At 30.5% G+C, this 26,388-nt stretch overlaps 5 protein-coding genes across 6 annotated transcripts; 3 read left to right on the top strand and 2 right to left on the bottom strand.

Annotated features, from left to right (window-relative positions):
• Positions 1 to 59: 59 nt before the first annotated feature.
• On the top strand, positions 60 to 4,188 carry LOC114398298 (U-box domain-containing protein 4-like). The gene is made up of 2 exons (XM_028360484.1): positions 60 to 446; positions 3,049 to 4,188. Exons 1-2 carry the CDS (start codon positions 190 to 192, stop codon positions 3,905 to 3,907), a joined length of 1,116 nt encoding a protein of 371 aa, XP_028216285.1. The 5' UTR covers positions 60 to 189; the 3' UTR covers positions 3,908 to 4,188.
• Positions 4,189 to 5,833: 1,645 nt separating this feature from the next.
• Positions 5,834 to 8,700, top strand: LOC114371885 (probable aquaporin NIP-type). Its single transcript, XM_028329194.1, has 5 exons — positions 5,834 to 5,968; positions 6,287 to 6,508; positions 7,589 to 7,786; positions 7,918 to 7,979; positions 8,532 to 8,700. Exons 1-5 carry the CDS (start codon positions 5,834 to 5,836, stop codon positions 8,698 to 8,700), a joined length of 786 nt encoding a protein of 261 aa, XP_028184995.1.
• Positions 8,701 to 9,781: 1,081 nt separating this feature from the next.
• LOC114376800 (leucine-rich repeat extensin-like protein 3) lies at positions 9,782 to 10,261 on the bottom strand. Its single transcript, XM_028335079.1, has one exon. It carries the CDS (start codon positions 10,259 to 10,261, stop codon positions 9,782 to 9,784), a length of 480 nt encoding a protein of 159 aa, XP_028190880.1.
• Positions 10,262 to 14,668: 4,407 nt separating this feature from the next.
• On the top strand, positions 14,669 to 15,554 carry LOC114398308. Its single transcript, XM_028360495.1, has 2 exons — positions 14,669 to 14,788; positions 14,870 to 15,554. Exon 2 carries the CDS (start codon positions 14,879 to 14,881, stop codon positions 15,290 to 15,292), a length of 414 nt encoding a protein of 137 aa, XP_028216296.1. The 5' UTR covers positions 14,669 to 14,788; positions 14,870 to 14,878; the 3' UTR covers positions 15,293 to 15,554.
• Positions 15,555 to 18,175: 2,621 nt separating this feature from the next.
• LOC114398316 (uncharacterized protein At1g66480-like) lies at positions 18,176 to 21,373 on the bottom strand. 2 transcript variants are annotated; one of them, XM_028360512.1, is made up of 3 exons: positions 20,493 to 21,373; positions 18,384 to 18,488; positions 18,176 to 18,352 (listed from the first exon to the last, which is right to left on the bottom strand). In XM_028360512.1, the coding sequence occupies exons 1-2, from the start codon at positions 21,072 to 21,074 to the stop codon at positions 18,426 to 18,428; spliced, it is 645 nt and encodes a 214-aa protein (XP_028216313.1). In that variant the 5' UTR covers positions 21,075 to 21,373; the 3' UTR covers positions 18,176 to 18,352; positions 18,384 to 18,425. The 2 variants fall into 2 exon arrangements, with proteins under 2 accessions (XP_028216313.1, XP_028216306.1); XM_028360505.1 differs by having other exon boundaries at positions 18,176 to 18,488; positions 20,493 to 21,372.
• Positions 21,374 to 26,388: the final 5,015 nt, after the last annotated feature.

Genomic DNA, 26,388 nt, shown 5'->3' on the forward strand with positions numbered 1-26,388 from the left:
GGCAAGGGAATTTTGAATCAGATAAAATGTTAGTATAACTTGGCCAATTCAAAAGAAAGAGAGAAACTGTCTCAACCAACAACTACCCTCTCTCTCTCTATATCTATATATAGACAGTGTTGTGAGTTATAACTACTGTTGCTTGCTTAAACCAATCTCTCTCTCTCCTCTCTCTCTGATTAATAACTTATGGAAGGTTTTTCACCGGAGGCGGAGGCGACAGCGGTGGCCGTACGGCGGGCGTTGGAGCTGCTGCAGCTGAACGACCCCGTTTTGAGGGTCCAAGCGGCGAGGGACATCCGGCGCCTGACCAAGACCTCGCAGCGGTGCCGCCGCCAGCTCCGGCAAGCCGTGGCGCCACTCGTGTCCATGCTCCGCGTTGACTCGTCCGAGTTCCACGAACCCGCGCTTCTCGCTCTGCTTAACCTCGCCGTACAAGACGAAAAGTACGTACCTCTTCTACTCTTGAACAATCTTTATTAACTGGAATCAACACCTTTTCTCAATTTGCAATTTTGGAGCCAAAAAAAAAATATTTTGTCTCAGAATACATAAATGTTGAATGGTAATACTATAATAGTAATTGTTGCCGTACTATTTTATTTAATTTGGTGAAGAGTGTTTGTTATAATTAATTTGTGACTTTGTGTATAGGATTTACGGTATCGGAGTCCTGAGATATTCCTCTGAGGAATCCTCCTCTGAGTTTTTGCGAATAATTTTGGTTTCTTTATTATATTAATTATTATTTTTCTTGTAATTACTCAATCTGTGTGGATGTTGTGAAACATATGGGATTCACGGAATCGTCAAGTTGGGAATAAAATATTTTCAATTTGGTGAACAAACAAATACATACATGCCACAACAATGGGTTTTTTATTCGTAGATATTTAGAAGAGATTATGAGAAGTTTGTAAATATATAGTTTATGTCTTAGCTTTTTGTTTTGTTTAACTTATTAAAATAAATTTGATTAGCTTATTTCCTTAAGTTTCATAATTTAATTTACGATCTAAACTCTCAAGTAATAAAACTTTATTAAATAAGTACTTAATGAAGTTATTTACTCAAATATGCTCTTTAGTCTTTTCCTATTTTTCTATTTACATCCCTTTTATAGGTGAGAAAAATAAAAGAAATTTTAGGGTTTTTTTTAACCTCAGCCAGATTTCTGTTAGGATTTAGGAAAGAAAGATGAGCATGAATGGAATTTTCGCGGTTGGTATTCCCATTTCTGTCAGAAAAAAAAATTAAAATTTCATGGCTTAGAATTAGAGTGCAAAAGTTGGTTGGTTGAATTGATGAAATATTCTGAAGAAGAAAAGAGAAAATTCTAGGCGAAGTTTGAGTATTTGCTTGTCATATTTTTCATTTTTAATGTTTTTCACTTTTTTATACCGTGTCACGTGTACTGATTGGATATTGATTTATCATGGTTTCTTATAGATTCAATGCGTGCATAAACAGGTTAACAAGAAATAATTGGATGCTTTAACAATAGAATCTTATCAAATTGGAGGGTGGTTTTTGTTTGGTAAATATGGTGCACTTCACCGTTTTAACGTTTTAGGCTTGTCTTTAAATGAAGTTAACCTGATATCATTTGTTGGCGAAATATTATTAGATAGATAAAAGGTGGGGCCTGCAAAAAGATGCACTGGTTATAAATCAGTATAAATTTGTCAACGGGAAATAGTAAACAAACTTCAAACAAATGAGCCATGATTTAGATGTGGTTTATTATTTCGTCCTAGTTTTAAAATATCACAAAGAAAATAATAAAAGTAAAAATATTCTATAAAATTATTAAATCATAGAGTAAAAACAATTTATTTTTATAATTCTGGCTATTGTTTTACTATTTAACTTTTCTTTTACGCTTGATTATATAAGTAAGCTGTGCCCTCTCGTTTTAATGTTTATTGTTGGAGATGTTACATGTCCCTTCATTCAATGCGGTATTCAATCACCGAATGGCTTTTTTTTTCAACTTTCGTACTCTTCGCATTAAGGCTATGCTTGTGGTTGTATGTGAAATGGATATAAAAAGATAAAAAAAATGTTTTGATTTTACCTATTGTTGCTAATGAAATCACTTTCATATCTCACTTTCAAGATGTACGAGTGGCCAACATATTACGGCGGAGTGTAAAAATCATTTAAGTTCCATCTTTCATACTTTCTTTTTCTTCCCTAACATTTTTGTTCTATCATTAACTTTGACGTGATTTTCAATTTAAAATTTTCACTTCTCGATTTTCCATGTAGTCAAAAAGCATAACCAAAAATTTATAGTTTTAGGTCGGTGTTTTGATTCCTAATTACCTTTTATATTGAATGCTTTAAGTAAAGAGAAAACCATACTTTTATATGTGTTCCACATTCAAATTTCCCTTCTCTCTCTTTTTTGGGTCCCTGGGGTGGATAGCATATTTTGATGATTATATTTTATCTAATAACTGGTAGATTGTCGGGTCCATAAATGAGCTATAATCATAGAAAATTTCTGCTATATTCGACTTTTGGAAGAAATAAATTTATCACAAACCCAATAATTCGGCCTAATGGCTTTTAAACTTCATTATCCTCATTGTACTCACACACACAAAAAATAAAAAAATTATGACATACTCTAAGCCATCATCATATGTGTGTAAATCAGGGGATCTAATGTTAATCTGGCTTAAATATTGGTCTTGGAATTGTTTCCCCTTTGTAGCTTGGCATTAATCTTGCATCTGGGGCCTGTTTGAGCATGTCCAGCTTAGGATTGAAGATAATCTGATAGTGTCTTTTATTAGAAAATGTAGTCTAATAAAAAGAAAAAAACAATATTCAGGATTATGATTGTTTTTCTCGGTCTTTCTGGCAGTTAAACATGCACTAAATATTGCCCTCTGTTATATTTTGTATCCTGTTCTCTTTATAACAAGTACCAGTCACTTAGTCTTCCTTTATCAAATGGTTCATATTCAATGATGTTTAACTATCTGCTATGTAATTTCTATGGCTTGAATTTAATTCATTCCCATTGTTATCAAGCAGGAACAAAATTAGCATTGTGGAAGCTGGTGCATTAGAGCCAATAATTAGTTTCCTCAAGTCACCAAATCCAAATCTGCAGGAGTATGCAACTGCATCTTTGCTCACTCTATCTGCCTCTCCAACCAACAAACCAATCATTAGTGCTTGTGGCACCATTCCTCTTCTTGTGAATATTCTAAGAGATGGAAGTCCTCAAGCTAAAGTTGATGCTGTGATGGCACTGTCCAATTTATCAACAACACAACCTGAAAACCTCAGCATCATTCTTGAAACAAATGCAATGCCTTTTATAGTTAGTCTTCTCAAAACCTGTAGAAAATCCTCAAAAATAGCTGAAAAATGCTCTGCTTTGATAGAATCCTTGGTGGGTTATGAAAAGGGAAGAATTTCCTTAACATCTGAAGAAGGTGGAGTTCTTGCAGTTGTGGAAGTTCTTGAAAATGGGACCCCCCAAAGTAGGGAACATGCTGTTGGGGCATTGCTGACTATGTGCCAAAGTGATAGATGTAAATATAGGGAACCAATTCTTAGAGAAGGTGTTATTCCAGGACTTCTTGAGCTTACAGTTCAAGGAACCCCCAAGTCTCAGCCAAAGGCACGTACCCTTTTGCAGTTACTAAGAGAGTCTCCATATTCAAGACCTAAAGCTGAACCTGACATTCTTGAGAACATAGTGTGTGACATCATATCACAGATTGATGGGGATGATCAATCTGGTAGAGCAAAGAAGATGCTGGCTGAGATGGTCCAAGTCAGCATGGAGCAGAGTTTGAGACATTTACAGCAAAGGGCTCTTGTATGTACCCCTAGTGAAATGCCTATTGCAAGTTGTGCTTCTGAAGTTTCTTCAAAATATTAGTTGGGGCTTTTCTTAATTTGTATCTTTTCACCCTTTTTCTCTCTGCTCTTTTTCTTTCCAGTTGGAATTAGCAACATAAATTTTCTGTAATATATAAAGAAAAAAGAAAAGTGAAAAGGAAAATATAACATAATAAAAAAATGCCAGTCCAGGCCATCGTAGAGGTATCGAGTGACTGGTAATTGCCAATAAAAATGATGTTGTATGATAATAAGAGCTTGATTTTCTAGTTGATTTGTAAAGGAGCTGTTGCATAAAATAATTTACAGTAGTTAAGAATCTTATCAAACCTTCTTCCTCCTCTATGCACAATTGCGTATTAAGAAAGAACTTCTACAAGGTAGATCCGGATAGGACTTTTTTCTTTATTAAGTTTGGTATTTTAAACATCAGAGAAGGACTCTTCAATGCTACTTTTATCAGTGCAAGAATTTTCTATTTTGGTGACAAATAATGCAGTACCTATTGTTGTGGCAAATTTGATGTTGATGTTGATGGAGTGAGGTTTGTGTGTTTGACTATTCAATCGAATCATTTACAATAAATTTAGGGAGGGCTTAAATCTTTTGATGATGACGGATAACAATTGAATCATTAATTCATTACACGCATACACACCTACCCACTCACACACATATTATAGGATCCACAAAAATAAGTGAAGAATCCATTTAAGAGCCTTAGCATTGGAGATGCACTAATTATCGAAGAGAAACCACCTAGACTGAACGCTACATATTTCTTTATAGTGCTTATTAGAGTAATTGAGTTTTTCTTTCATAGAATCTGCTGCAAGCCTGCAACACTAACTCATTGCTGTCTAGCTTCAATAAGTCCAAGTCCAATACCTTATTCCACGAGTTTCTTTGATAGAGTTCAGATTTTGTTGCACTTTTGTTCTGGTTTTGTCGGAACCAACTAACCATCACTTAAAATAGTTCCCAATTACTGTTTTTTTCTCTCTTCCACGTCCAATAAGGCAATAACTGAATGCTCATCTTGAATGAGGGGTGGCATTTTGAAGAGGAACAAAGAATAATAAGCATAACCATTATCTGAAACACGTGCACTCCAACAATAGCTAGAGACAATTTAGTGCATGTATGTTTGGTTTTTCAATTGAGATCCACATTTAGTGCAAAATTACATCAAAGACAACGCAAAAGCATTTACTAGTTCATGATCATTAGTTGTGTTGGGGATCCACATTTACTAGCTAGGACCTAACATGTTTCCAAACACATTGTTTAATCTTCATGTGAGGTATATACTTTTAGACATCCGAGGAAAAAAATATAGAAGATCTACTTAAAATTCACACCGAGTTTGCCTTGACAAGCTGAGTGATATGATAGCAAAGGTTTGGAAAGTGCTAAACTTAGTTTAGTTTGAAATTTTTAATTGTAAAATTTCGTGTTAGCAGCACTGTGTTTTAAATTCTAAAATGGATATTTATCCTAGTTTATCTCAACTAGTCAACCGGGACGTCTTGTTTTCAACACAAATAAATTTGATTTTAATATTAATTTTTATTGAAAGATTTACTTTAATCAAAAACTGAAAAAAAAAATGATTTTCTAACCCTAAAACAAACAAGAACTAAAGTTTTGGCTTATATCAATTTAGATGTATCGTTTTCATTGGGTATCCGAAACAAATTCCCCAGTGGTTATTATCTTTAAAACAGAATCTATCTAAAATCTATTTTTCCGTTGTAGTATTACGAATTTGCACGAATTTTGTTGCTTATTGAAGTTAAAACAAGAAAAAAAAAGTTGATAATAATTTGTCAAAAATCACAGAACAACCTTTGTATATAACTTGGCTCAATCATTCTTTTGGTAACAAACAGCATTTCAAAATCTCCAAGTGAGATATATAGTGTTTATATCATAAAGTGCATGCCACTCTGACACATTAACAGCAATGGCAGCCAAATCTGAAGGCATCCAAGAAGAAGAAATGTCAAGTATGGAAGAGGGTGTTTCTTCCCCCAGCTCTTCCAGAACATGTTCCATGTCACATAACTGTTGTTCTAACGTTGTAACCCTCGCGCAGAAGGTCAGTGACCACTTGATCTTTTGTCTCACAAGAAGAAGTGCATGTTCGGTTTCAGGTGAAAAAAATACTTTTGAGATATAAGTAATTTTAGCAAAAGATTAAGGCCAAATCAAGATCTTTATTTTTGTAATCATTTTGTTTTTATCCATTAGATTTGCAATGAAACGCGTGCGCACATCATTTCTAACTTCAATCCAAATATAATCCAAATATATACCGGTTAATTAACAATTGCACACACACAAGTAAACACAATATTTATAGGAGTGAAATAAAATGAGGGTGGAATGTTTCTTTCTCTCTTTGGATTGTGACTAGGTGATGGCAGAAGTTATTGGCACATATTTTGTGGTATTTGCGGGTTGTGGCTCTGTGGCAGTGAATAAGATCTATGGCTCAGTCACATTTCCAGGGGTTTGTGTCACATGGGGACTGATTGTAATGGTCATGATTTACTCTCTTCGTCGTATCTCTGGAGCTCACTTCAATCCTGCAGTCACCATTACTTTAGCCATCTTTCGCCGGTTCTCATATAAAGAGGTAAACTTTCTTTTGTTATAGTCTTTGGATTTTTGGAAAGACCATACTTAAACACAATTCTTTCTGTGCTTTTAGTTATGTTATTTTAACTAAAATAAGAGTTTCCCCTCTTTTTCTAGTAAAGGTCAACATATTTAAAGTCTACATTGAATTATCCTGAATAGTAAACATAAAAATTACTTAAATAATTGTACCTAAATTTGCAATATGCCTTAAACTGAAGAGTGATTATTAAAATGTTGTTGGTCCAAGTAGAACCAGCATTTGAATCCTTTTAAGTGTTTAAATCTTGTGGATGGGTAAAAGATACATATGAGAAGAGAAGATCACATTAGAGATATATAGGTAGATTTTTCGGCAGAAATTAATCATCGATAAAATTTAAAAATTTCTTGTTACCAATAACATACAAAATTATTTTTAAATATAATTGTCTACAAAAAGAGATACTTACAGGAAACCAAATGAAAATAAGGCACGAATGCTCCCTTAAGTGCTCACAATTAAGGAGCATCTCATATTACTCAATGTCCTGGTGACTACACTCTACGATATTTAAGATTTAACACTATACACTTATCTTTTCTGGTCAGCCTCTCCTTATTTAGCAGTTATGGAGACTTCACGACTAACTCTAATACCAATTGATAAACAATTAAAAACTTGGGTAACAAATTAAGAATTAAACCACTTAAATACTCCATCCAACCTCTTGTACTACTTGACATAGAAACCCTATATATAATACCAAGTCCCTATTAATAGTCTTCACCTATCTTGTTACAAATTACTAAAGAAAGAACATGTAAAAAAAAACTCAACTGCCGATAAAAAACCAAGAGGCATAGATGAAAACCAGGAAAAGAATCCGGGGTGTTTATAGATACGAGCGCCTGCACGGTTTAAATTTCAAGATGAAGCTATAAATTTGAAAGGAAAAAAAAAACATGGATTAATAATCTTGGTATGCTTTAATTTTTAGAAAAATATGCGAGCTATAATTTATAATGATTAAATTTGATGGTCCTTTGTTTGAGATTGAGTCTTAGTGTGTTGCTATGATGAGTTTTGTGCATGTAGGTGCCACTCTACATTTTTGCTCAGTTGCTGGGGTCGATCCTTGCTAGTGGCACATTAGCCCTAATGTTGGATGTAACGCCTAAAGCTTACTTTGGAACGGTACCAGTTGGATCCAATGGCCAGTCTTTAGTTGCTGAAATCATTATCACTTTTCTCTTGATGTTTGTTATATCTGCCGTTTCTACAGATGACAGAGCGGTTGGCACTTGTTCATACAATCTATAATATAAGGCTTTAACAAGTTAATGGTTTTCACTTTCTGTATTGATTTCTTGTGAGTCCAAGATTCTGATAATAAGCATTCTATGTTTGGCTTGATAAATTCCCAGGTGGGTGACTTTGCAGGTGTTGCAGTTGGGATGACTATAATGTTGAATGTCTTCATTGCCGGGTAATTACTAATTAGTCATTCGTTGGCAGGTTTTAAATATTGATTTTAGGCATGACTGATACAGATAAAAATTGGAGTATAGTTTTTTTTTAGTGTTTTGTTGTTGTGTCTAATAAGAATTGGAGTTTTATTTCCACAATTATAAAGGCATTTATAAAAGAAATTTGAAAAATTAGGTTAAGTCATACACTGACCTCACAGTATAAAATAATTATAGCATGTCATCTTATCATAAATCTTCAGGTAGAGTAAATTTATTTTCATTTATAATAACTATCTTAATAGTCATATCAATTAATCATATTTGATTGGTTGACAAAATTTTACACAACACTACATAACTATTAAATACAAAGAAATAACATTGTAAAAGATTGCACTAAATATTAATATAAATTATATTGAAGTGAAACTTTAATTATGAGGGAACAACAATGCTAAAAATACGTGAGCAACTGCAGATAAGTTTTGTCCTACTAAGAATAGTTCGAGAGTCTGCTATATATGTTGGTTTCTTATTAAAATTGAAATTGATTTTGCAATTGCATGCAGGCCAGTATCAGGAGCTTCCATGAACCCTGCAAGAAGTATTGGTCCCGCACTTATCAAACATGTTTACAAAGGGTTATGGGTATACGTAGTTGGTCCCGTTGTTGGATCCATTGCTGGAGCACTTGCCTATTATTTTCTTAGATCCATAGACAAGTCATCTTCAGAATAAAAACCACACGGCTAGCTTTCTTGAAGAGCAGTTAATAGGGCTACATAACATTGTTGGGGGGAGTCGATGGGAATCTATTTTCTCACACTAAATTTCATATAGTTTTGGACGTTGATCCCCAAGCTCATTTCTTGCATCAATTCATTGTTAAATGTTAATTCTTCTAAGAAGAATGAGGCTTCGAAGTTGGTATGGTGCTCTGCGGTATGGAATATATGGTCGTGTAAAAATAAAAGTATTTTCAAGGGAGAAAATTTTGATCAAAAGAAGTTAATTGATCATATTCTTTTTTGGACTTGGTCCTGGCAGGCTCAAAGGATCTAGTTCTGAATTTTCTTACTCCTTTGTGCAGTGGAGGTCCAATCCTACGGCTATTTCTCTTCTTTGTAAATTTAATCATATAAATTTAAAATATAATTTATATGTTTAAAAATATCTGCTTATTAAGATTTTAATTATAATATAATTTATATATTAAAAATATTTGTTTATTATAAATTTTAAATGTGTCAAACGTACTAAAATTGATTATATTATATACTCAAAAAGAAAAGCACACGTCAAAGATTGAGGCCAATAAAAGAAACAATAAAAAATAAATTATTAATTTTTTGGGCTCTCCATTTCATTATTTTCATGTATTATATCGGATGAAAATATGACAAAAAAAATTATGATCACAAGTTTAAATCTTAAATATATAATTACGTTAAATATATGAAATAAAAAATTTCTAACTCAAGCTTGTGAAGTAGAGTTGATGCTTCTCAAAAGGTGATTAAAAACTAAACTTATACAGCGATAGACTACTTTACCATCATGTGACGGGCTTATCTGAACTAAAATACTAGAGCGAAAAGCAACGAGCATCACATAATAAGAACTGAATTTTTTTACGTCAAATGTTAAGGTTGAATTGTTCATCGGCATCGCACATTGGAATCAGTTCACCAGGAAAGACAAAAAACAATGGAAGTAAAAATAAAAATGAAGACGATGATGATGTACCTAAAGTTAAAAATAAAATGAAGATGAATAAATAGACAAAGTTTTGAACAATGAAGCTAGCTTGATGAAGTCATCACCCAAATAACATTGTGACTGACAGTGCTCCCAAACCAGCCAAAACTAGCAACCCCACAAGTCTGTTTTGTGCAGCAGAGTAATAGTATGCATATGCATCCCCCGGCACACCGGTTACATATATGAACCTTGGCGGCGGCGGTGTTGGAGGTGGCCGTGATGATGATGGTGGTGGTGGTGGTGGTAGTGGCGATGAATCATCACAACTCTCTGGTGGGGTTGGAGAGGAAATATCTGGAAGGAATAACGGTGGCGGCGAAGGTGGAGGAGGTGATAGAAGTTGATCATCACATGGGCTTCCACAAGGACATGATCCACATTTGATTTCAGTGTGTGTTGGCTGAGAACTCAGTGATTGGTCTAATTTGCTAGAAAATGTGTTGGCATAAACCGGAGATGAAATTGTAATGCAGAAAAGAAGCAGCACTACTATTGTGAGTTTTTGAGGAGTCAAACTCTTTGTTGGAGGAGACACCATTGTGTTGTGGAGTTGTAGGTATTTGGAATTTGGTTCCTTCTGAGCCAAGGTATATAAATTAGAGATTGTATAAATATAATTTTTTGTAACTGTTGTAAGCATATTCTTACCTTTTGCATGAAGTATATGGTGACGAGACATCAATTACAAGACAAAGCTCTCTTCCTCATCATTCTCTCTGATACACCTCAGGGCTTATTTGGTTATTCTTTTCTAGAAATATTTTTAAGAGAAAATAAATAAGTTTCTAAAATGAATTCCCTACTAAATAATCATTAGTTAATTCACAGATGTCATTACATCTTTTAGGAAAATTATATGAAAAATTTCTATAAATTAACTAATGATTACTTAACGAAGAATTCATTTTAATTTATAAAAAAAATTCATTTTATTTTCTTTTTATTCTTCTTAGAATTGCTTTTAGAAAAATGCATCCAAACATACACTTGTTTAATTTCTATGGCTTTTGCAAGGTGTTCAAACGTCTAAGTGTTCAGTTTCTAGCGAATTGGACTATCTATTAAAGGAAAAATAATGAGGTAATATAGAATTATATTCGTAATTAATTAGTTATTGTTTCTACCAGTCAATAATCAGTTCTCCTTAATGTAGCAGAGAAAGTAAACTCAATTAGATTACAAAGCTTAGTTGTTACACAAAATTCTTAATTAGTTGGATTTGCATCAGGAAACAATAGAAGAGAATGGCTACTTCACTTTGTATAAAGTGGAAAGCTGGCATTATTCCTCCCCATACGTGAACAAATTATTGGCACCTTCATTTTATGTACCTTTCACCTAACATATTAGTATCTCATTATTCTGTTTTTTTTTTTTTTCCTTTTAGAATGAACCTTGTAACTATTCTGCGGAAGTAGAATTACACTAGCCTTTAGCATATTTTGAATAATTTATTTAAAGACTATAGTATAGATTTTCTATTCAATCGTGTAACATTTAAGTTGTACCTTCTTTAAAAGCCAACATTTGACGCGTTGTAGTAAAAGATTGTATTGGGATAAGAAACTAAGAAAGGAATCAGATGTTGTGGAAGGGGATTAAGAAAGTGCACTTCCAACCTGACGCCAGAATTGAACCATTGCCTTTTTTCTCTCATCAATCGATCAATTAAACTCTCCATTTACATCACAGATGCATCTAGAGACAGATTTAAAATGGAACATGAACAGAAAAGCAGAAGTTTATGAATAATTTTACTTTTATATAATCTTTCTTTTTTATCTCTTTTTTCTGTAAAAATTAATATAAAAATAGCCTTACTGAAAAAAAATTTAAAAATCATAGACAGCAAAGGTGCATGGGAAATACGAAAATAGAGGATTAGTTACGTGTAATATTTTTTTCTTGATGGCATAAAAGTTTGTGTTTGGTTCTAAAATTAAATATTGTAAGTTTCTAATGTTTCATTTTTTCTCTCGATTAAATTAATTTGTAGGCAACTACTAGATATTAGAAATACTAATACCCTCCTTTGCTATAAGAAATAGGAAAAATAGTCAACTAATCTCCTTGTCTAATGTTAGAATAGTCCCACTTCCTATGTTTAGTAAATTTGATAAGTGTTTATATAGTTGGGTAGGTCACCCCCTTACGAACTGATTTTTAAGGGGACCATTCGGATATCTTTGTTGCACTATAAAATTTAATATCTAAGACCTGTTTCCATACTAGATTATACTTAAGAAAATGTCAGACAACTATATTGAACAAACGTATGCCTTATATAATTCATAAAATAGCTTGACTAATTTCCTCCTCAAGTAGTCGCATTGATTGCTAGATATTTTGTCATATTTTCAAGCTATAATTTTTTTTATTTAGTCATTATTTCTGTTCTACCAAATAGGTTGTAAACTTTATGAGAAACAAATCCAAATTATTTTTTAGCATAATAACCAAATTATTTACAAATTAGTAGTTAGTTAGAAAAATAGGTCAAAAATATGATTTGAAATAAGCCATGTTTGGGAACATAGTGAAAATCTTACAGAAAAGTTGGTGGTAAGTGTTAGTGGATCGCATGGCCCACTACAGTCAACAGGGAAGGGTGTATTGGGCTTTGCTAGAAAATGTGTTGGCATAGCAAATAAAAGGAGGCTGTGTTGTTACGGGCATCAGCATAATTGTTAGTACATCCGGTAAAGTAAAATAGTAAATTCCATTTTTCCCTAAAGCTAAATATGGATTGGTATATAAAAATATATTTTATAAATTAATTTAAAATTAATAATACATGTAGAAATTAAACTTATGACTTTGGCATTATTAATATGACACTCTAATCAACTGAATTAATATATTAATTATATTATAAAATAATTAATGTTGTTATATATAACAATAAAATTTCTAATCTATATTTAATACAAATATAAATTTAGATAGTAAATTTTATAAAAATTATTCGTATGGTGCTTACGGATTCGCCAAGCTTTACATAAAAATGAAATTTTACGGTTTTAATGGGTATAGCAACAATTATGTTGGATGCCTGTATCAAGATGACTTAATTAATAAAATAAAGCCATGGATCTCCACTGTCACTCCATGAGTGTCAAATGAATGGTGATTTGAGAAGTTCATGACCATAAGGAATTGACACCTTGACTGGAACAGCCACTATTCATCTTTTTTCCCTCAAACCCAAAATAATTATTGGAGCCATAAATTAAAATAAAAGTATGCATAGTAACCTAATAGATTTGGCTACAGGACCTTTAGTAAAAATCCTTCAGTGGTCCCTTGACTCCTATCAATTTAATAGGTAAGAGCCTCTTTTTTAAATCCTTTTAAATGGAATTTTGGTGGAAGTAATTTTGTTTTTAGAAAACATTTTTTTTGTGTTGTTCAGTTAAAATTAGAGTTTAAAACCTTTAATCTATATTGTTATTTAATAATAAAAAAGTAATATTATAACCTTCGATTAATTCCCCTATAAATCTTCTTATTATCTTATAAAGAAAATATGGAACGAAAAAATAAGTATTTATTATCTTGAAAATATGAAACGCGTATAATATTTACCATATTAGAGCATTAGTATGAGGATGCTATATAATATTTAAAATCATTCATTCAAAAAATACCTAAAATACCTTATGTTGTTTTTCCCTTCTAGAGGATCTAAATATAAAATGACTCAAACCAACATCATCTAGTAGTACATAACAGCTCCTGAAAACACAGACTTGCAAAATTTAGTAGCTACCAACACCATCTCTACCTCTTCAAGTTCATAAAAGGGAAATGGCCACCTTGTGCCTAAATCGGCCAACTCTGAACCTTACCAATTAATCAAGCACGGTGGTTCAATTCAAGCCCCATATATAAATACTAGCCAAGACAATTGTTCCAAAGGTGCTGGTAACTAACAATCATAAATAATTAATTAATTAGCCAGAGATGAAATAATGAAAAACCTTCAACTATCTACTCCCAACTATTTTAGAATTTTTCAGATGGTATTGGGAGTCCTGTGGTCTTTGCTTAGAAGATTCTCCAGTTTTCTTCCTTCTCAATTAAAGCAACATTAGACAATTAGAACATAGTTTAAAGTAAATGTGTATGACTAGAAAGAAGACGTTTTACAAATGGAAAACAAATACTGACAAAAACAATGACCCAAAAGTCTACCAGTCTAAGTCAAGTAAAACCCTTTAGACAAGCAATGCCCATTTGTACTTACATACACTCCTAGGTCATTAAGGAATTTTGGTATTTGCTCATTAATAATGATCTATTATCTTTTACACCTTTTTATTATAAAATAAAAGTATATTTGAAAAGTCAGTGCAAAAATTATATGATAAATAACGGTAGTGATATTGTAAATTAGCGTTTGGGATTAGATACTGTTTAATAAGAAAAATATATTAATAGTATATATTAAAAAAAAGTTGCACAACTTATGTGAGGTATGTATATAATTTGACTTATTTAAAAAATAAGACAGAGAAATCACTTTATTTAGATAAAATTGACTAAGATGGGTACACCCACGTAGGGGTGGGGGCTAAGTAAGAGAAATTCCTTAACAAATAGCTTGCATCAAAAGATGTGGACAAATGATGATATTTGATTTTTTATAATTAATAATATATTTTTATTTTAAATTACAAAAAAAGAATATCACCCTTTATAATTTTGAATTAAAAACATAGTGACTCAAAATAAAATAAATAAAACCCGCCAAAGTACCCGTTGGTTTGTACTCTGTAAAAAGACTTGACGAAATTGTTATATTTTATTAGTACACGGCTATTCAAAAGAAAGTTTTTTATAATGTCCAAGGGAAAGATATGTATATTTGCTTTTTCAAATTTCCATGTTCTCCAGAGATAAAAAAAAGAAAAAAGAATACTGCACAGTATACAAATATATATGTAATGATATAGTGTAGAGTTCCACACGTATTTTACAGCTTGGTAATGGAGTGTCAAAATCTTAATGACAGGCAAATAGGAGTTGTTGGCATTTAGAGCGTGTGACATACTCTTAAACCAAGGTTTTGCTCTGTCTCTTTTTATTGCACCACCATCCAACCCTTCTCTTCTAAGTAACTAACTAACTTCATTTCATTTCTCAGTTCTCACCCATGGCGAGGCCTCTTCTCACCTCTTCCATGCACAATCTTCTATTCTCCTCCATGCCCATCCCCACACTTTTCTTAGCTATACTCTCAGTCTTGTGTTTATTTTCCATCATCACTTTTCTCTGTGGTTCTGACAAACTGAAGAAGCTCCACTTAGAAGCAGAGAAAGAAGCAGCAATAAAAACGAATTCCAAGGAGCACAAGCTGATTTCGAAGCTGAACAGCAATATTGGCAACAGGGCACTCTCCATGGTGAAGATGTTGTCTTGGAGGAAAGTGCAAGAGGGAGAAGTGGAGGGAGAATATAGTGATCAAGATGAAGAAGCCCTTTGGAGGAAGAACATCTTGATGGGAGAAAAGTGTCGTCCTCTTAGCTTTTCTGGGAAGATTGAGAATGATTCTGAAGAGAAAAATTAACACTTCTTTTTCGTTTGTGTTGTGGAGATGAGTATGGTTAGAAATTGTATTTGTGTGGCTTCAATTAGAACTTGCTAACTAATTGCTCAGATTTTGGACAGTATCTAGAGTTTGCTACTATATTGTAACATAGGAAATAAACTTGGCAACTTTTTTTTTGTGGGAACTTGTGTGAAACGTGTTGGCTTTGCAGGGATAGACACGGAGCTTAGAAACTTTTCCATGAAACTTATAATGGGATTGATTTCTTCTTGGTCTCTTATCTTATTCTTTAAAATTTCTTTTTAATTTTGTTATCAGGTTTTTATAATTTACAGAAGGAAATGCTAGAAATAAACGTATCTAGCTCATGACACTTTTCATTATTGATTGATTTTGGTACCACGTAATTCGAAATGAATGGATCAAATTAATTGTCCAGTTCTCAAGTTGCATTGCACAGACACACTTAATTGAAGCAGGGATTGTATTGTGTGAACAGTGAAAAACTTTCATTTTCTCACCCTCTACACGGTTGACTTTGTGAAGTCTTTCAATCGTGTAATTGAAGTTTAATTTAATGTATTAGGATTAAGGAGGCTTTTCCCGTGTTTGACGATTAAACATAGAATCTGTTATGTGTTTCTTGTAGCTTTGATTCTCTTTTAGTAGTCACCACATGTTTGTAGCTTTAGTTTGGTAGTTGTAGAATGTGTCTGTCGTTCTGGACATTTCATTCAGTGCACGCTTTTAAAATATTTTAAAGTAAATAAATACATTTTGCTATTTGTTAATAAATTGGTTTAAGTGTCTGTTTGGTTAAGGGATGCTATGACCCCATGTTGCTTTTTTTTTTCTCATGGTGTCTGCGAAGCAACTGTTTGTTTCTAATTTTTCACGGTAACACCTCGGTTTTGGGATCAAAATCGATTCCGATAAGGTTTTCAACCACTCACTAAATGGCTTTAGATTATGCTTTTGCATGAAGAGAGAAAAAAAGACATAGTAAAATTCACCAATTTCCTTTTTTTCCTTGTTTTTATTGGTTGTTTTTTTGCCCAACCAGAAAATTTAGAAAGTCCCACAGATTAAATGATCCCCGCCCCCTCTCACTCTTTTCATTGTTTTAATTGGATGGTTAGAGTAATGCTCGATGCAACATATAAAGAAGAATGCGATTTTCTACTCTAAACACTTGTTAAAAAAAAAAAAAACGCTACAAGTAATTTTATGGGAGATAAACCTAATAGATTTATTATGGTATAAAACTTTAAGTGTTTAATAACACTGTATATTTAACATTCAAACTGAAGAGTACTATTTAAACATAAATAATTTTGTATCAGTTTGATTTATACATTTGATAATATTTTATTGATATATCAATTTTTTTATTTTTTTTCTTTATCATATCATATTATTTATTATATTTTTTGCTATGAAGAATGTCTACCAATCATTTTTATTTAAAACTTTAAGTACTAACATTTTAATTTCTACAAATGAATGAGGAGAATATTTTTATATTTAATTATATAGATTAAAATAACTTTATTGTATTTTTCAAATGAATTAAATAATTATAAAAATAAAAATAAATTTTAATTTGTTTTAAATATAAAGATGATAGTATAATTTTAATAATAGCATTTTAAAAAAATATAATTTTTTCGAACTTAAAATAAATATAGTTTAATTTGTATTTAAATATAATATCATGATTATAACAATAATTAACACAAATTATTTAAGTTTAAAATATTATTTTTGTAATTTAATAATAAAAAAGATTTAATTTAAATTTGAATGTGAATATTATAATAATAATAATAATAAATTAAAAAAATATGTAAATCTTGAAAATTAATCTCACTCTCATAAGTTGTATATGTAGACTACTATATAAGGGTTTTTGGGGCTAGCATTTTTCCTATACTCAGTCCACTACACGCCCCGCGCAAAGCCTGACCCAATTCCCCTTCTTCCGCCCCTCGAGTCACCTCACCCAAAGCTCTATGTGCCCAATTAAGGTTATATATATGATAAAAAATATTAGTAGAAGGAAGTTTAAATTATTATTCTTTTACTTGCAAAAAATATTAATAAAGTCTTACTACTAAAATAAATGTCACATTTATAATTTGAATGTTTAATAATTGATGTAAGAAAGTTTTACTCAAACAATAATTGGGTAAAAGGCTTCAAATCCACATTATTTCTGTATGATACATCATGCTTCACACAATATAAGTAAAAAGGCTTAATTGTTGTTACTGTATCAAACACACATTATTACACCAAAATTAAAATTTTCTATTTTTGCATCATACAGCCAAATTAATCTTTTAAATAACTTTCCTTATCTAAACTAATTCTTCAGGGTTTGCTTAAGGGTGACGTTTTGGAAGAAAAAAATAAGTGGAGGACAATTTTTTTTTTAATTAAGAGAGTTATATAATGTTTATAAAATAAATACAAAATAGAACATTAAATTTATGTTAATTTTCTATGCTATTTTTTTTACTTCAAACAATTGTCAAATTTAAAACTAATATTTATTGGAAATGACAGTTTTTCTTCTTTATTTTCTTTCTCCAAAACCCCATACCCAAATACAACCCTAAAGAATTCTTGGAATAACATTATAGTGTGTTTAGTTTTGACTAGTTCCAAAATATTGCTTGGGAAAAAGGCACAAGAGACAAATTTTCCAAACACAGATTGATCATTCAATCTTTTCATTAGACGTAAATAAGATATATATCTCGTTCAGCCAAGAAAAAAAAATCTGGCTTTAAAGTTTAAACCTTGAAATGAGTGTTTTGGTGTGTTTGTTTAGCATAATATTTAACGCCGGGTCGTTTGCTGGTAGAAATTAAAAAATGTTAAACAAACAAGGCAAAGAGGATCAAATTCGAAGCAATAATCTTCTAACCATATCACTACAAATAAATGCATGTATATACATATCTATATCTGCTCTCATAGTGAAGTAGGTTACACATTAATTACAGAACAAAATTAACATGCTTCAGACGCACCAAAACGAACCTATGAGAGTGTTATTGCTCCGGCTAGCTTCTTGCTTCTGCATTTTTGCCTTGGTCACGACTTTGCTTCTACTTAAATACTAATTACAAGGAAGAAAGTAACCTTATTGAGAAGCTCCTACTACATGAATTTCTTCATTTTCCATTGGGCTAAAACTCACCCGTTTCTGCAAAATCATATGATTCAATTCAAGAAATAGCATTAACACAATCCCCTGAAGAATCGCATATTAGTTACTTAGGAAATTAAATGAACTGCTAGGAAACTACATACATGTGAAATGTTTCTTTTTTTACTCGTTATTTTAATACACCAACTCTCACCAAGTCTAAGTCTCGGATAATATATTGTTTCGTGGATCTATATGACCACAATCAGTAAACGACGAGTACTATAATTGGGTGCACATGTAATACTACCAAATTTGTGAATTATTCTTTAATTGGCGTGTTTGATTTTACATAAACTTCCAAAATCCTGTCTGTTTCCCTCGACGCAACTTCATTTTGTATGAGATAAAGTTAAATTTGAAGTCTTAATTAATGCTAATTCTTTATTGTAAAACCAACATTTTGCTATTTTTACAATAAACAGAAAAATATTGATAAAATTATTTTTCATTTAATATTATATTAATACCACCAAAACTACATATAGTATATTAAAATCACTTTCAAATAAATAAATAATTTTAAACATGGATTAATATGCTCAAATTTGTCTTTAACTGAGATTAATTTATCGAAGCAAGTCCATCAAATTGAAGCAAATAGTAAAACGTGGTGTATGATTGTATGAACACTGAAATACTCTCCACACACTAGGGGTGCAAACAAACCGATTCGGTTGAATTGTAACCAAATTTAAATCGATTTTTATTCGAGTTGGTTCAAGAAAAAAATATACTATTTTATAAAAATTAATTTAGTTAATGGAATTATTTTTACAATAGTTCGATTAATCAATTTTCACTTGAGTTTTATTTTATTTTTTTGAAAAAAATAATTCAAAAACTAGTTTAAAATTGGTCTTGTCCTTAGAATCAATTTAAATATCGATTGAATCAATTTTTTGAAACCAATTTAATTTTGAACCAATTTTCAAGATTAGTTTGACTATTTAAATGTAAAATTAAACAAACCGGTTTAAACAGTTCAAAATCAGATAGGTTTAATTTTTTATTTTTTTTACCTATTTGCAACCCCTATTCCACACGTTTGGAGATCGGAAAGAGAGTATTTGTTGTCCTCATGTAAGAAAGCAGTCGCAATTAATTAAAGCCAAAACATATTAGACTTACGGAGTGTTTGGACACGCGTTTTCAACACTCATTTTCCTGTATTTTCACATCAAATGGAAAAAACAAATGCAGAAACTACTATTTGTGATTTCTAACTTGATGCAAATCTTTCCGGATACAGTGAATGTTTGGTAAGTCGATGAGGATCCGCATTCAGTACATAATCAACACAAACAATTATTAATTGCTTCAACAATTGAAGTTCAGTGCAAACCAACTTGTTACCAAACACATTAATAGAACTAAACATGCATTTAATTAATACGAATTTGAGTTAGGGTGCTTATTTGAAGTATAATTCAACTTTTTAAAACAAAGTATGGCTGGTATTAAAATAGTTTGATTCTATTTCCTCTAACAATATAAAGAGAACTTATTGAGAGATTATTTAAAAGCAATTTGTAAGAAGATGTTTTTGAAGAAAAAGCAAGTATAAAGATGATGAAATCTTCAACTTGGAAGTATAAACGCTTAAAATATAACTATACTATCCCATGAAATCCGGTACAAGAAAACGACCCTGTCTAAGCAGCCACATGCAATTTCGCGTACGTCGACATCAGCATTAACCGACGCCTTAATAAGCGCCCGTGAACACAAACGACCAAACACTAACAGATACGAAAGTTCAACCCACTTTCAAAGATTCAAGAATAATAATAATGTTTTTTTTAAAGAGATTTCAGTGTCTCTTTACCTATTTCAACTAAAAATAAATATAACATAAGAATAATGAATAATTATTAAGAAAGAAATAATAACAATTTAAAAATAATCTAATAAAATATGCACATCAAATAAGGATATTTTCTTTATTATTAATATAAATAATAATAAAAAAACCAAGATATTCGCAAAAGAAATACATACCTCACGTGGTTTGTGATTGTGCACAGTCTTCCGGCCACCGTCCTCCGGCGCAGAAACTCCGGCAGCACCCTCGCCGGCATTGGTTCCCATATACAAACTTATGATTTTCTGGGCCACCTGGGAGCCGTCGGTGCTCTCCTCCATCAACTTATCCAGATGGGCCTTGGGGAGCCTCATCTTAACCCTGATGGGCCCATCAGAGCCCAGATTGGGGCTCTGCCTGGAGAGCGGGAGGTCCGAAACGGAGCGTTTGGAGAGCATGAGAAGCTGGAGCCTATCGGAGGCGTTCATGCCGCGTATCCCACTGGATCGCACCCTCCTCGGTAGCGCCGTTTTTTCCTCTTCGGGCTGAATCTTGGGTAACTCAACGAGAAAGTAAATCTTTGTGGGCTTCAGTTCCTGGTACGGCTCAAGAGGTTTGGCCCGAAGCCCGAAATGTTTCACCGCTTCGGAGTCCAGAAGCACGTGGCCCGGGTAGTCCTTTACGACGTCGTTTGCTCTCGCTGGTGTTTTCAGTTTCAACGTCTCTCCATCCACCTTCATCACCTTGGCCTTTTTACTCCTTCCCATGGTGTTCCCCATAGCTTCAAGCTTTCTCTTCTGTTCCTTTGGATTCTTTTTTTGTCTTTGGTTGATTTGGCGAAATTAAGGTACGTGTTCTTCTTTTTTTTTTTTTTTTTTGCCTCACCGAATTTTGTGGGGGGTATTTATATTGGGATTATGGGAGGGATGCTTTAGTAGTAAGGGGTTGACAAAACCAAAGTTGAATTATCAATGATGGGATTGCATGTGTGAATTGGTGGAATATTGCTACTATGCATAAAATAAAATAAAAATAGGTTAGTTTAGTGATATGGATGGTAAATAGTAGTGGGGAAACTTTGGTTGTTAGGGGATAAACACTAGTTTGGTTGGTTTATAACAATAGTAGTGGGTAGGCCAAACCAAGCTTCAATCTTAATCAATGTCATTGTAGTTTTGTACAACCTATTTGAGAAAAAAAAAAGAAGTGGGGTACCTCATGTTCTTTTCATATGTGGTTTGTCTACCTGTCAAGGGAAGTTGCGTTTATGAGATAGTATGATGACGTTGGATATTGTCAAAAAAGAGAAACAATTAATGATTTAGTCAATTTTGGTAGTCAGGCCACCAGATAAATAATAAATTCTTCATATATGGTGCAAATAATTAATATTTTTAACTACATAAATTATACTATTATAATTCAGATTCATAATAAATAAATATTTTTAAATATAAAATTTATATTTTAAATTTATAATAAACAATTTAGGTTTAAATATTTTTTAATTTGGGTAATTTAACATTTTTTCATTTTTATTCTTGTAATTTTTTTCTTTTAATCCTTTTAATTTGTTTTTGATATTTTTGTACTCTTTAAAGTGTTTTAAGGATGAAAAATAAAATACGCATTTTATAATGATTAAAACGAAAAATAATATTATAAGGACAAAAATGAAAAAAAATGTATTTAAACCTATAATTCAATATGTGATATAAAATTATTATTAATTATGTATATTTTTTAAAAATAAAAAAAATTGATAATTAATTTTGAATTGAGATAGAATATTATAGATTTAAAAAGGATGTGAGCGTAAGAAGATCATGCATGTATACTTAAAAAAATAAGAGGAGTGTTAAAGAATATATAAAACAATGAATTAATATTTGAAATATAAATTTTAAAAAATAGGAGAAAATAATGTGTGATATAACTTTTAAAAAACATTTCTCTATTATTATATATAAAACTCAATTTATCTAATTTACCAAGATTAATGAAAGTGATTGATTTAGTTGATAATAATATTTTTTTAAAAAAATTATAATTTTTTAAAAAAACTATCATCATCATTATTATTTCTCTCTTCTAATAATTTATCAATGCATTATCTTTAATGAAAGGTATTTTTAATCTAAAAACAATTTATGTAAAAAATATTATATTTTAGATCTTATAAATAGAAAAAAGAAAAAGAAGAAAAATGATGGAAATGCCTCCCCATAAAAAACATAGCCCTACACTGTATCATTATTGTTAAAGACTTTAGGGAGTTTTAGGACACCTAAAAAATATAAACATTTTTATTGATACTTCATTATTTCTATTTATTATTTTTATCACCTCGCATCATTAATGTATTAATTATTGAGGTGTAGAAACTCCTTCGAGTGTTCAACTATCTTTTTCCAATTGATAATCTCCTTTGGGTTTCTGTTTTTACTTTATAGTGTTCCCATGCTGCTGCAATCTCAACTCCAAGTAGGTAGGCATTCACATTAGGCAACTCTTAATGGATAAGACCATCGAATTCGAAAGTACCTTTTTTTACTTTATAAAGTATAATTTAAAGATTTAAATATATTTTTATTATGTAATAATTTAAACGTTTCTTTTTAATTTTTTTCCTGACAAAATACGATTATTTCATTTTTGTGTTTAAAATGTTTTAAATAATATTTTTATTGTTTAAAGTGATATTTTTGGTCTTAGGTTAGAAATTATGAATGAGTTAGAGATTAATTCTATTCACGCTGTTATTTTAAAAAAAATTACATATAATAAAAATAAAATATGAATTTTTTTATCAAATAAATTATTTTTATTTGTGTAAATACAATAAAATTTTACATGACTGTACTAACTTTTTGAGTTCTTTAAAGTAATATTACATTAAAAATAAAAAATAAAAAAAATATATTTTATAAGAACTAAATAAAAAAATCAGAAAAAAAAACATTAAATTACATTAAAATAAAAATATATTTAAATCTAATTTAAAACTGTAAATTACCTGCTCTTCGTAAATCGTAAAAGTGGGTGTCGGCGTTGGAGAGGTGCTTCTCACACTCGCACTCGCACCTTACGTGAGATTATCTAATGTTTGACCACTTGACCTTCCAAATTTGTGTTCATTTTTTTTTTTTTTTATGAATATGAATATTTCTATTCTTTCATGCTATTTTTGTCCTGTTTAGATTTAAATAATCCTACACGTACATATATATTATATTATTCTATAATTTTTTCACGATGATGACATCATATATTTTTTATTATTATTTAACATCTTATTGTTTAATTAATATTCTTATACTTTTATTTAATTATTTATTAAATAATGAAAGTTGTATAAATAATTAATATATATATATATATAATTTTTCTCTAACTTTTTTATGTCTTTTCTTTGTACTTCGCAGGTACATATTAAAAAGCAACAATATGCAACTGTTCCGGAACAAATTGAAAATAATTATACAAATATAATTTAATGTACATCATATAATAATTGATTATTAATAGTATATTTTGATTAGTTAGAGATCTACTAACTCTACGTGTAGATGTTGTCAAACTTATTTGACTTGATAATATTTTATGACCATTGGATGGCAAGCTTATATCCAAAAAATCAAGTTTATGACATTTTATATAAATTAAATATTAGTTTGTATTTTATTAATCAAATTTATTTTAACATTACAAACTCCCTTTGTAGATGAAGGTTACCTTAAAAGAAATTGATATTGTTTTAGAAGTATAACAACTAACAAAGTTTTAATATTATTTTTTTTTTTACCTTCGTTAGAAGTAAATGGTGCCACTACATTTTTGTTTAAAACAAAGTTCTAGTTAATTAAGGAGTGCTATTTTATCAAGAAGTATTTAATATATCGGATTCAATATTTTTAACTTTTTAAAATAAATTTTGAAATTTAAGATAATTATTTTTTTAATTTTCTTAAATACTTTGTATTTAATACATTATTACTTTAACAACGCACGTTAACATTTTCTTAATTTTGATTAATATGCGCCTATTAATAAGCTAACAACATTACTATTAAGAATTGAATTAATTATGTTTTTAGTGTTTGAATTTTTTTCAACTTTTCACTTTTAATCTTTAAATAAAAAATTGATGGGTCTTCATTCCTAATATTTATCTCTATATTTACATTTGATCCTTGCTTTAAAAATCATCCTTAGAGGCTGAGGTGACAGTTTTTTTTTTAATTACGGTTAAAAATCCCAAGCTTTGCGTTGCGACGTCGCGTAAAAAATGAAATTGGATTTCGAATAAAGAAGAATGAAGTCTCGATGAATCAATATTCAAACATAAAAATAAAAACGAAAATGCAAAAGGTAATATTTTGATTTTTCAATCTACAATTGCAGAAATTGTTAGGGCAAAGAGAATTTTACAAAGCATGAAATGCAGCACAAACAGAGTAATCTTTCTCTTAGCTCAAAAAAATTTGACGACAAATATCCCATTTTTACAGATTCGTTTTGAGTTCCATTTTTTAATACTTTTAAAAATATCAGAAAAACAATTTCTATCGATTTTACACACCGTTCAAAAATGGTCTAACACGTTTAAGACACTTTAACCAGGTATTTTCTTGTGGTTCAAAGATGCCAGAAAATAAATTGCCACAAAATACTTTAAAATAATTTTAAAAAACAGTCACCCTATTCAATAAGGGTGATTTTTTAAGAGATCAAAAACAAAAACAGAAATAAACATTAGGAAGAGTTGTTGTACCATTTTTTATTTTATTATTTTTGCATTTTCCTTCCAATAATTTTCATAAAGTAGTTTTCAGTTAGGAAAGACATTGACTTCTTTCATTCGTATAATTTTTTTTTCTTCCTTTCAATCCTTTGAGGTTTCGGTTATTGAAGATGAAGAGTGAACAGTTAAGAATGATGAGTTGATAAACTAAGTTGGGACGAGTTTGACTATTTTCATTCCGACTCCCATCATAGGCGAAATGAGTTTAGAGACAAGTTTAAAAGAAATGAATAAGGAAAAAAAAAATATAAGCTCATTTATATAGGGATTGGAGAAATCTATGGAGCATCCACTCACCTTTCTTTAAAAAAATAATTGTCTTGTATATAATTTAAAATAAATCATAAGTTATTAATTTCGTTTAATTATATCAATATATAGAAGTTAACAAATAAAATAAATTACAAAAATAATAATTTTAAATACTAAATTGTTTATTGATAAATTGTGTAATTTTATTATTATTATTTAAATTATTTAATTATTATAATGACTATTTTATTAATTTTCAATAAGCATTTATAAGACAACAAATAAGAAAACAAAATGAATCAAAATTTTCGTATAAATTAAAATTAAGTTAAGTACTACTAATTTTGAAGAAATTAAATTATGGAACTTTAAGAAAAGATGTGGCAAGTTAATTTTAACTTTGTTTTTTCTCCCACAAATTTAAACATTTTGAATATCTATATGACTTCATAACTTTTATTTATCAGTGGTTTGCATTTATTATTTCATAAGTACTAGAAACATAATGGAAAGATCGACAAAGAGATAAAATTTAAAGAGTGCTTATAATAGTAAAATTGAAGAAGGAAAAGATAACACTACTCTTTTAGATTTTTTTTGGATTAATGGAAAGCTGATGGAAATTAAGAAAGCCAAAAGAAGGGGAAAAAACACATAAAAAACGTTTTCATCATTTGATTGATTTCCTTTCACTTGTGATGAAATGGTGCTGAATTGTTATTCTAATCTAAGAAAGCATATTATGAATTTTCACTAGTGATTCTTTTTAAGCCTTGCACTTTATCCTTTCTGCATCCTCCTTTATCATCCATCAATTTATCACTAAGATATTAGAAGTTGGATTCAAGGACAAAGCGTTCTTGGTCCTCCAATTCTTGCACATACATGCTTGACCTCCTATTATTATTATTAAAAAAATGACCAAATTGAATTGGCATCATATGTATGGATCTCAATTCTAATCAGCAATCAGTTTCCTAAATGGTAGTTCGTTTGAATTGTTAGAACTTTGAATATGTTAATGAGTCAGCGGATTT

Source organism: Glycine soja, chromosome 2 (assembly GCF_004193775.1).
Source record: "Glycine soja cultivar W05 chromosome 2, ASM419377v2, whole genome shotgun sequence".
NCBI lineage: Eukaryota > Viridiplantae > Streptophyta > Magnoliopsida > Fabales > Fabaceae > Glycine > Glycine soja.

Excerpts from the sequence above, each read along its gene's own strand:
- LOC114398298 (XM_028360484.1), top strand. The coding sequence starts at position 190 with ATGGAAGGTTTTTCACCGGAGGCGGAGGCGACAGCGGTGGCCGTACGG. Across the intron at positions 447-3,048 it reads CTCGCCGTACAAGACGAAAA|GAACAAAATTAGCATTGTGG; the intron begins GTACGTACCTCT and ends GTTATCAAGCAG.
- LOC114371885 (XM_028329194.1), top strand. The coding sequence starts at position 5,834 with ATGGCAGCCAAATCTGAAGGCATCCAAGAAGAAGAAATGTCAAGTATG. Across the intron at positions 6,509-7,588 it reads GCCGGTTCTCATATAAAGAG|GTGCCACTCTACATTTTTGC; the intron begins GTAAACTTTCTT and ends TTGTGCATGTAG. Across the intron at positions 7,787-7,917 it reads TTTCTACAGATGACAGAGCG|GTGGGTGACTTTGCAGGTGT; the intron begins GTTGGCACTTGT and ends ATAAATTCCCAG.
- LOC114376800 (XM_028335079.1), bottom strand. The coding sequence starts at position 10,261 with ATGGTGTCTCCTCCAACAAAGAGTTTGACTCCTCAAAAACTCACAATA.
- LOC114398308 (XM_028360495.1), top strand. The coding sequence starts at position 14,879 with ATGGCGAGGCCTCTTCTCACCTCTTCCATGCACAATCTTCTATTCTCC.
- LOC114398316 (XM_028360512.1), bottom strand. The coding sequence starts at position 21,074 with ATGGGGAACACCATGGGAAGGAGTAAAAAGGCCAAGGTGATGAAGGTG. Across the intron at positions 18,489-20,492 it reads ACAATCACAAACCACGTGAG|AAACGGGTGAGTTTTAGCCC; the intron begins GTATGTATTTCT and ends ATGATTTTGCAG.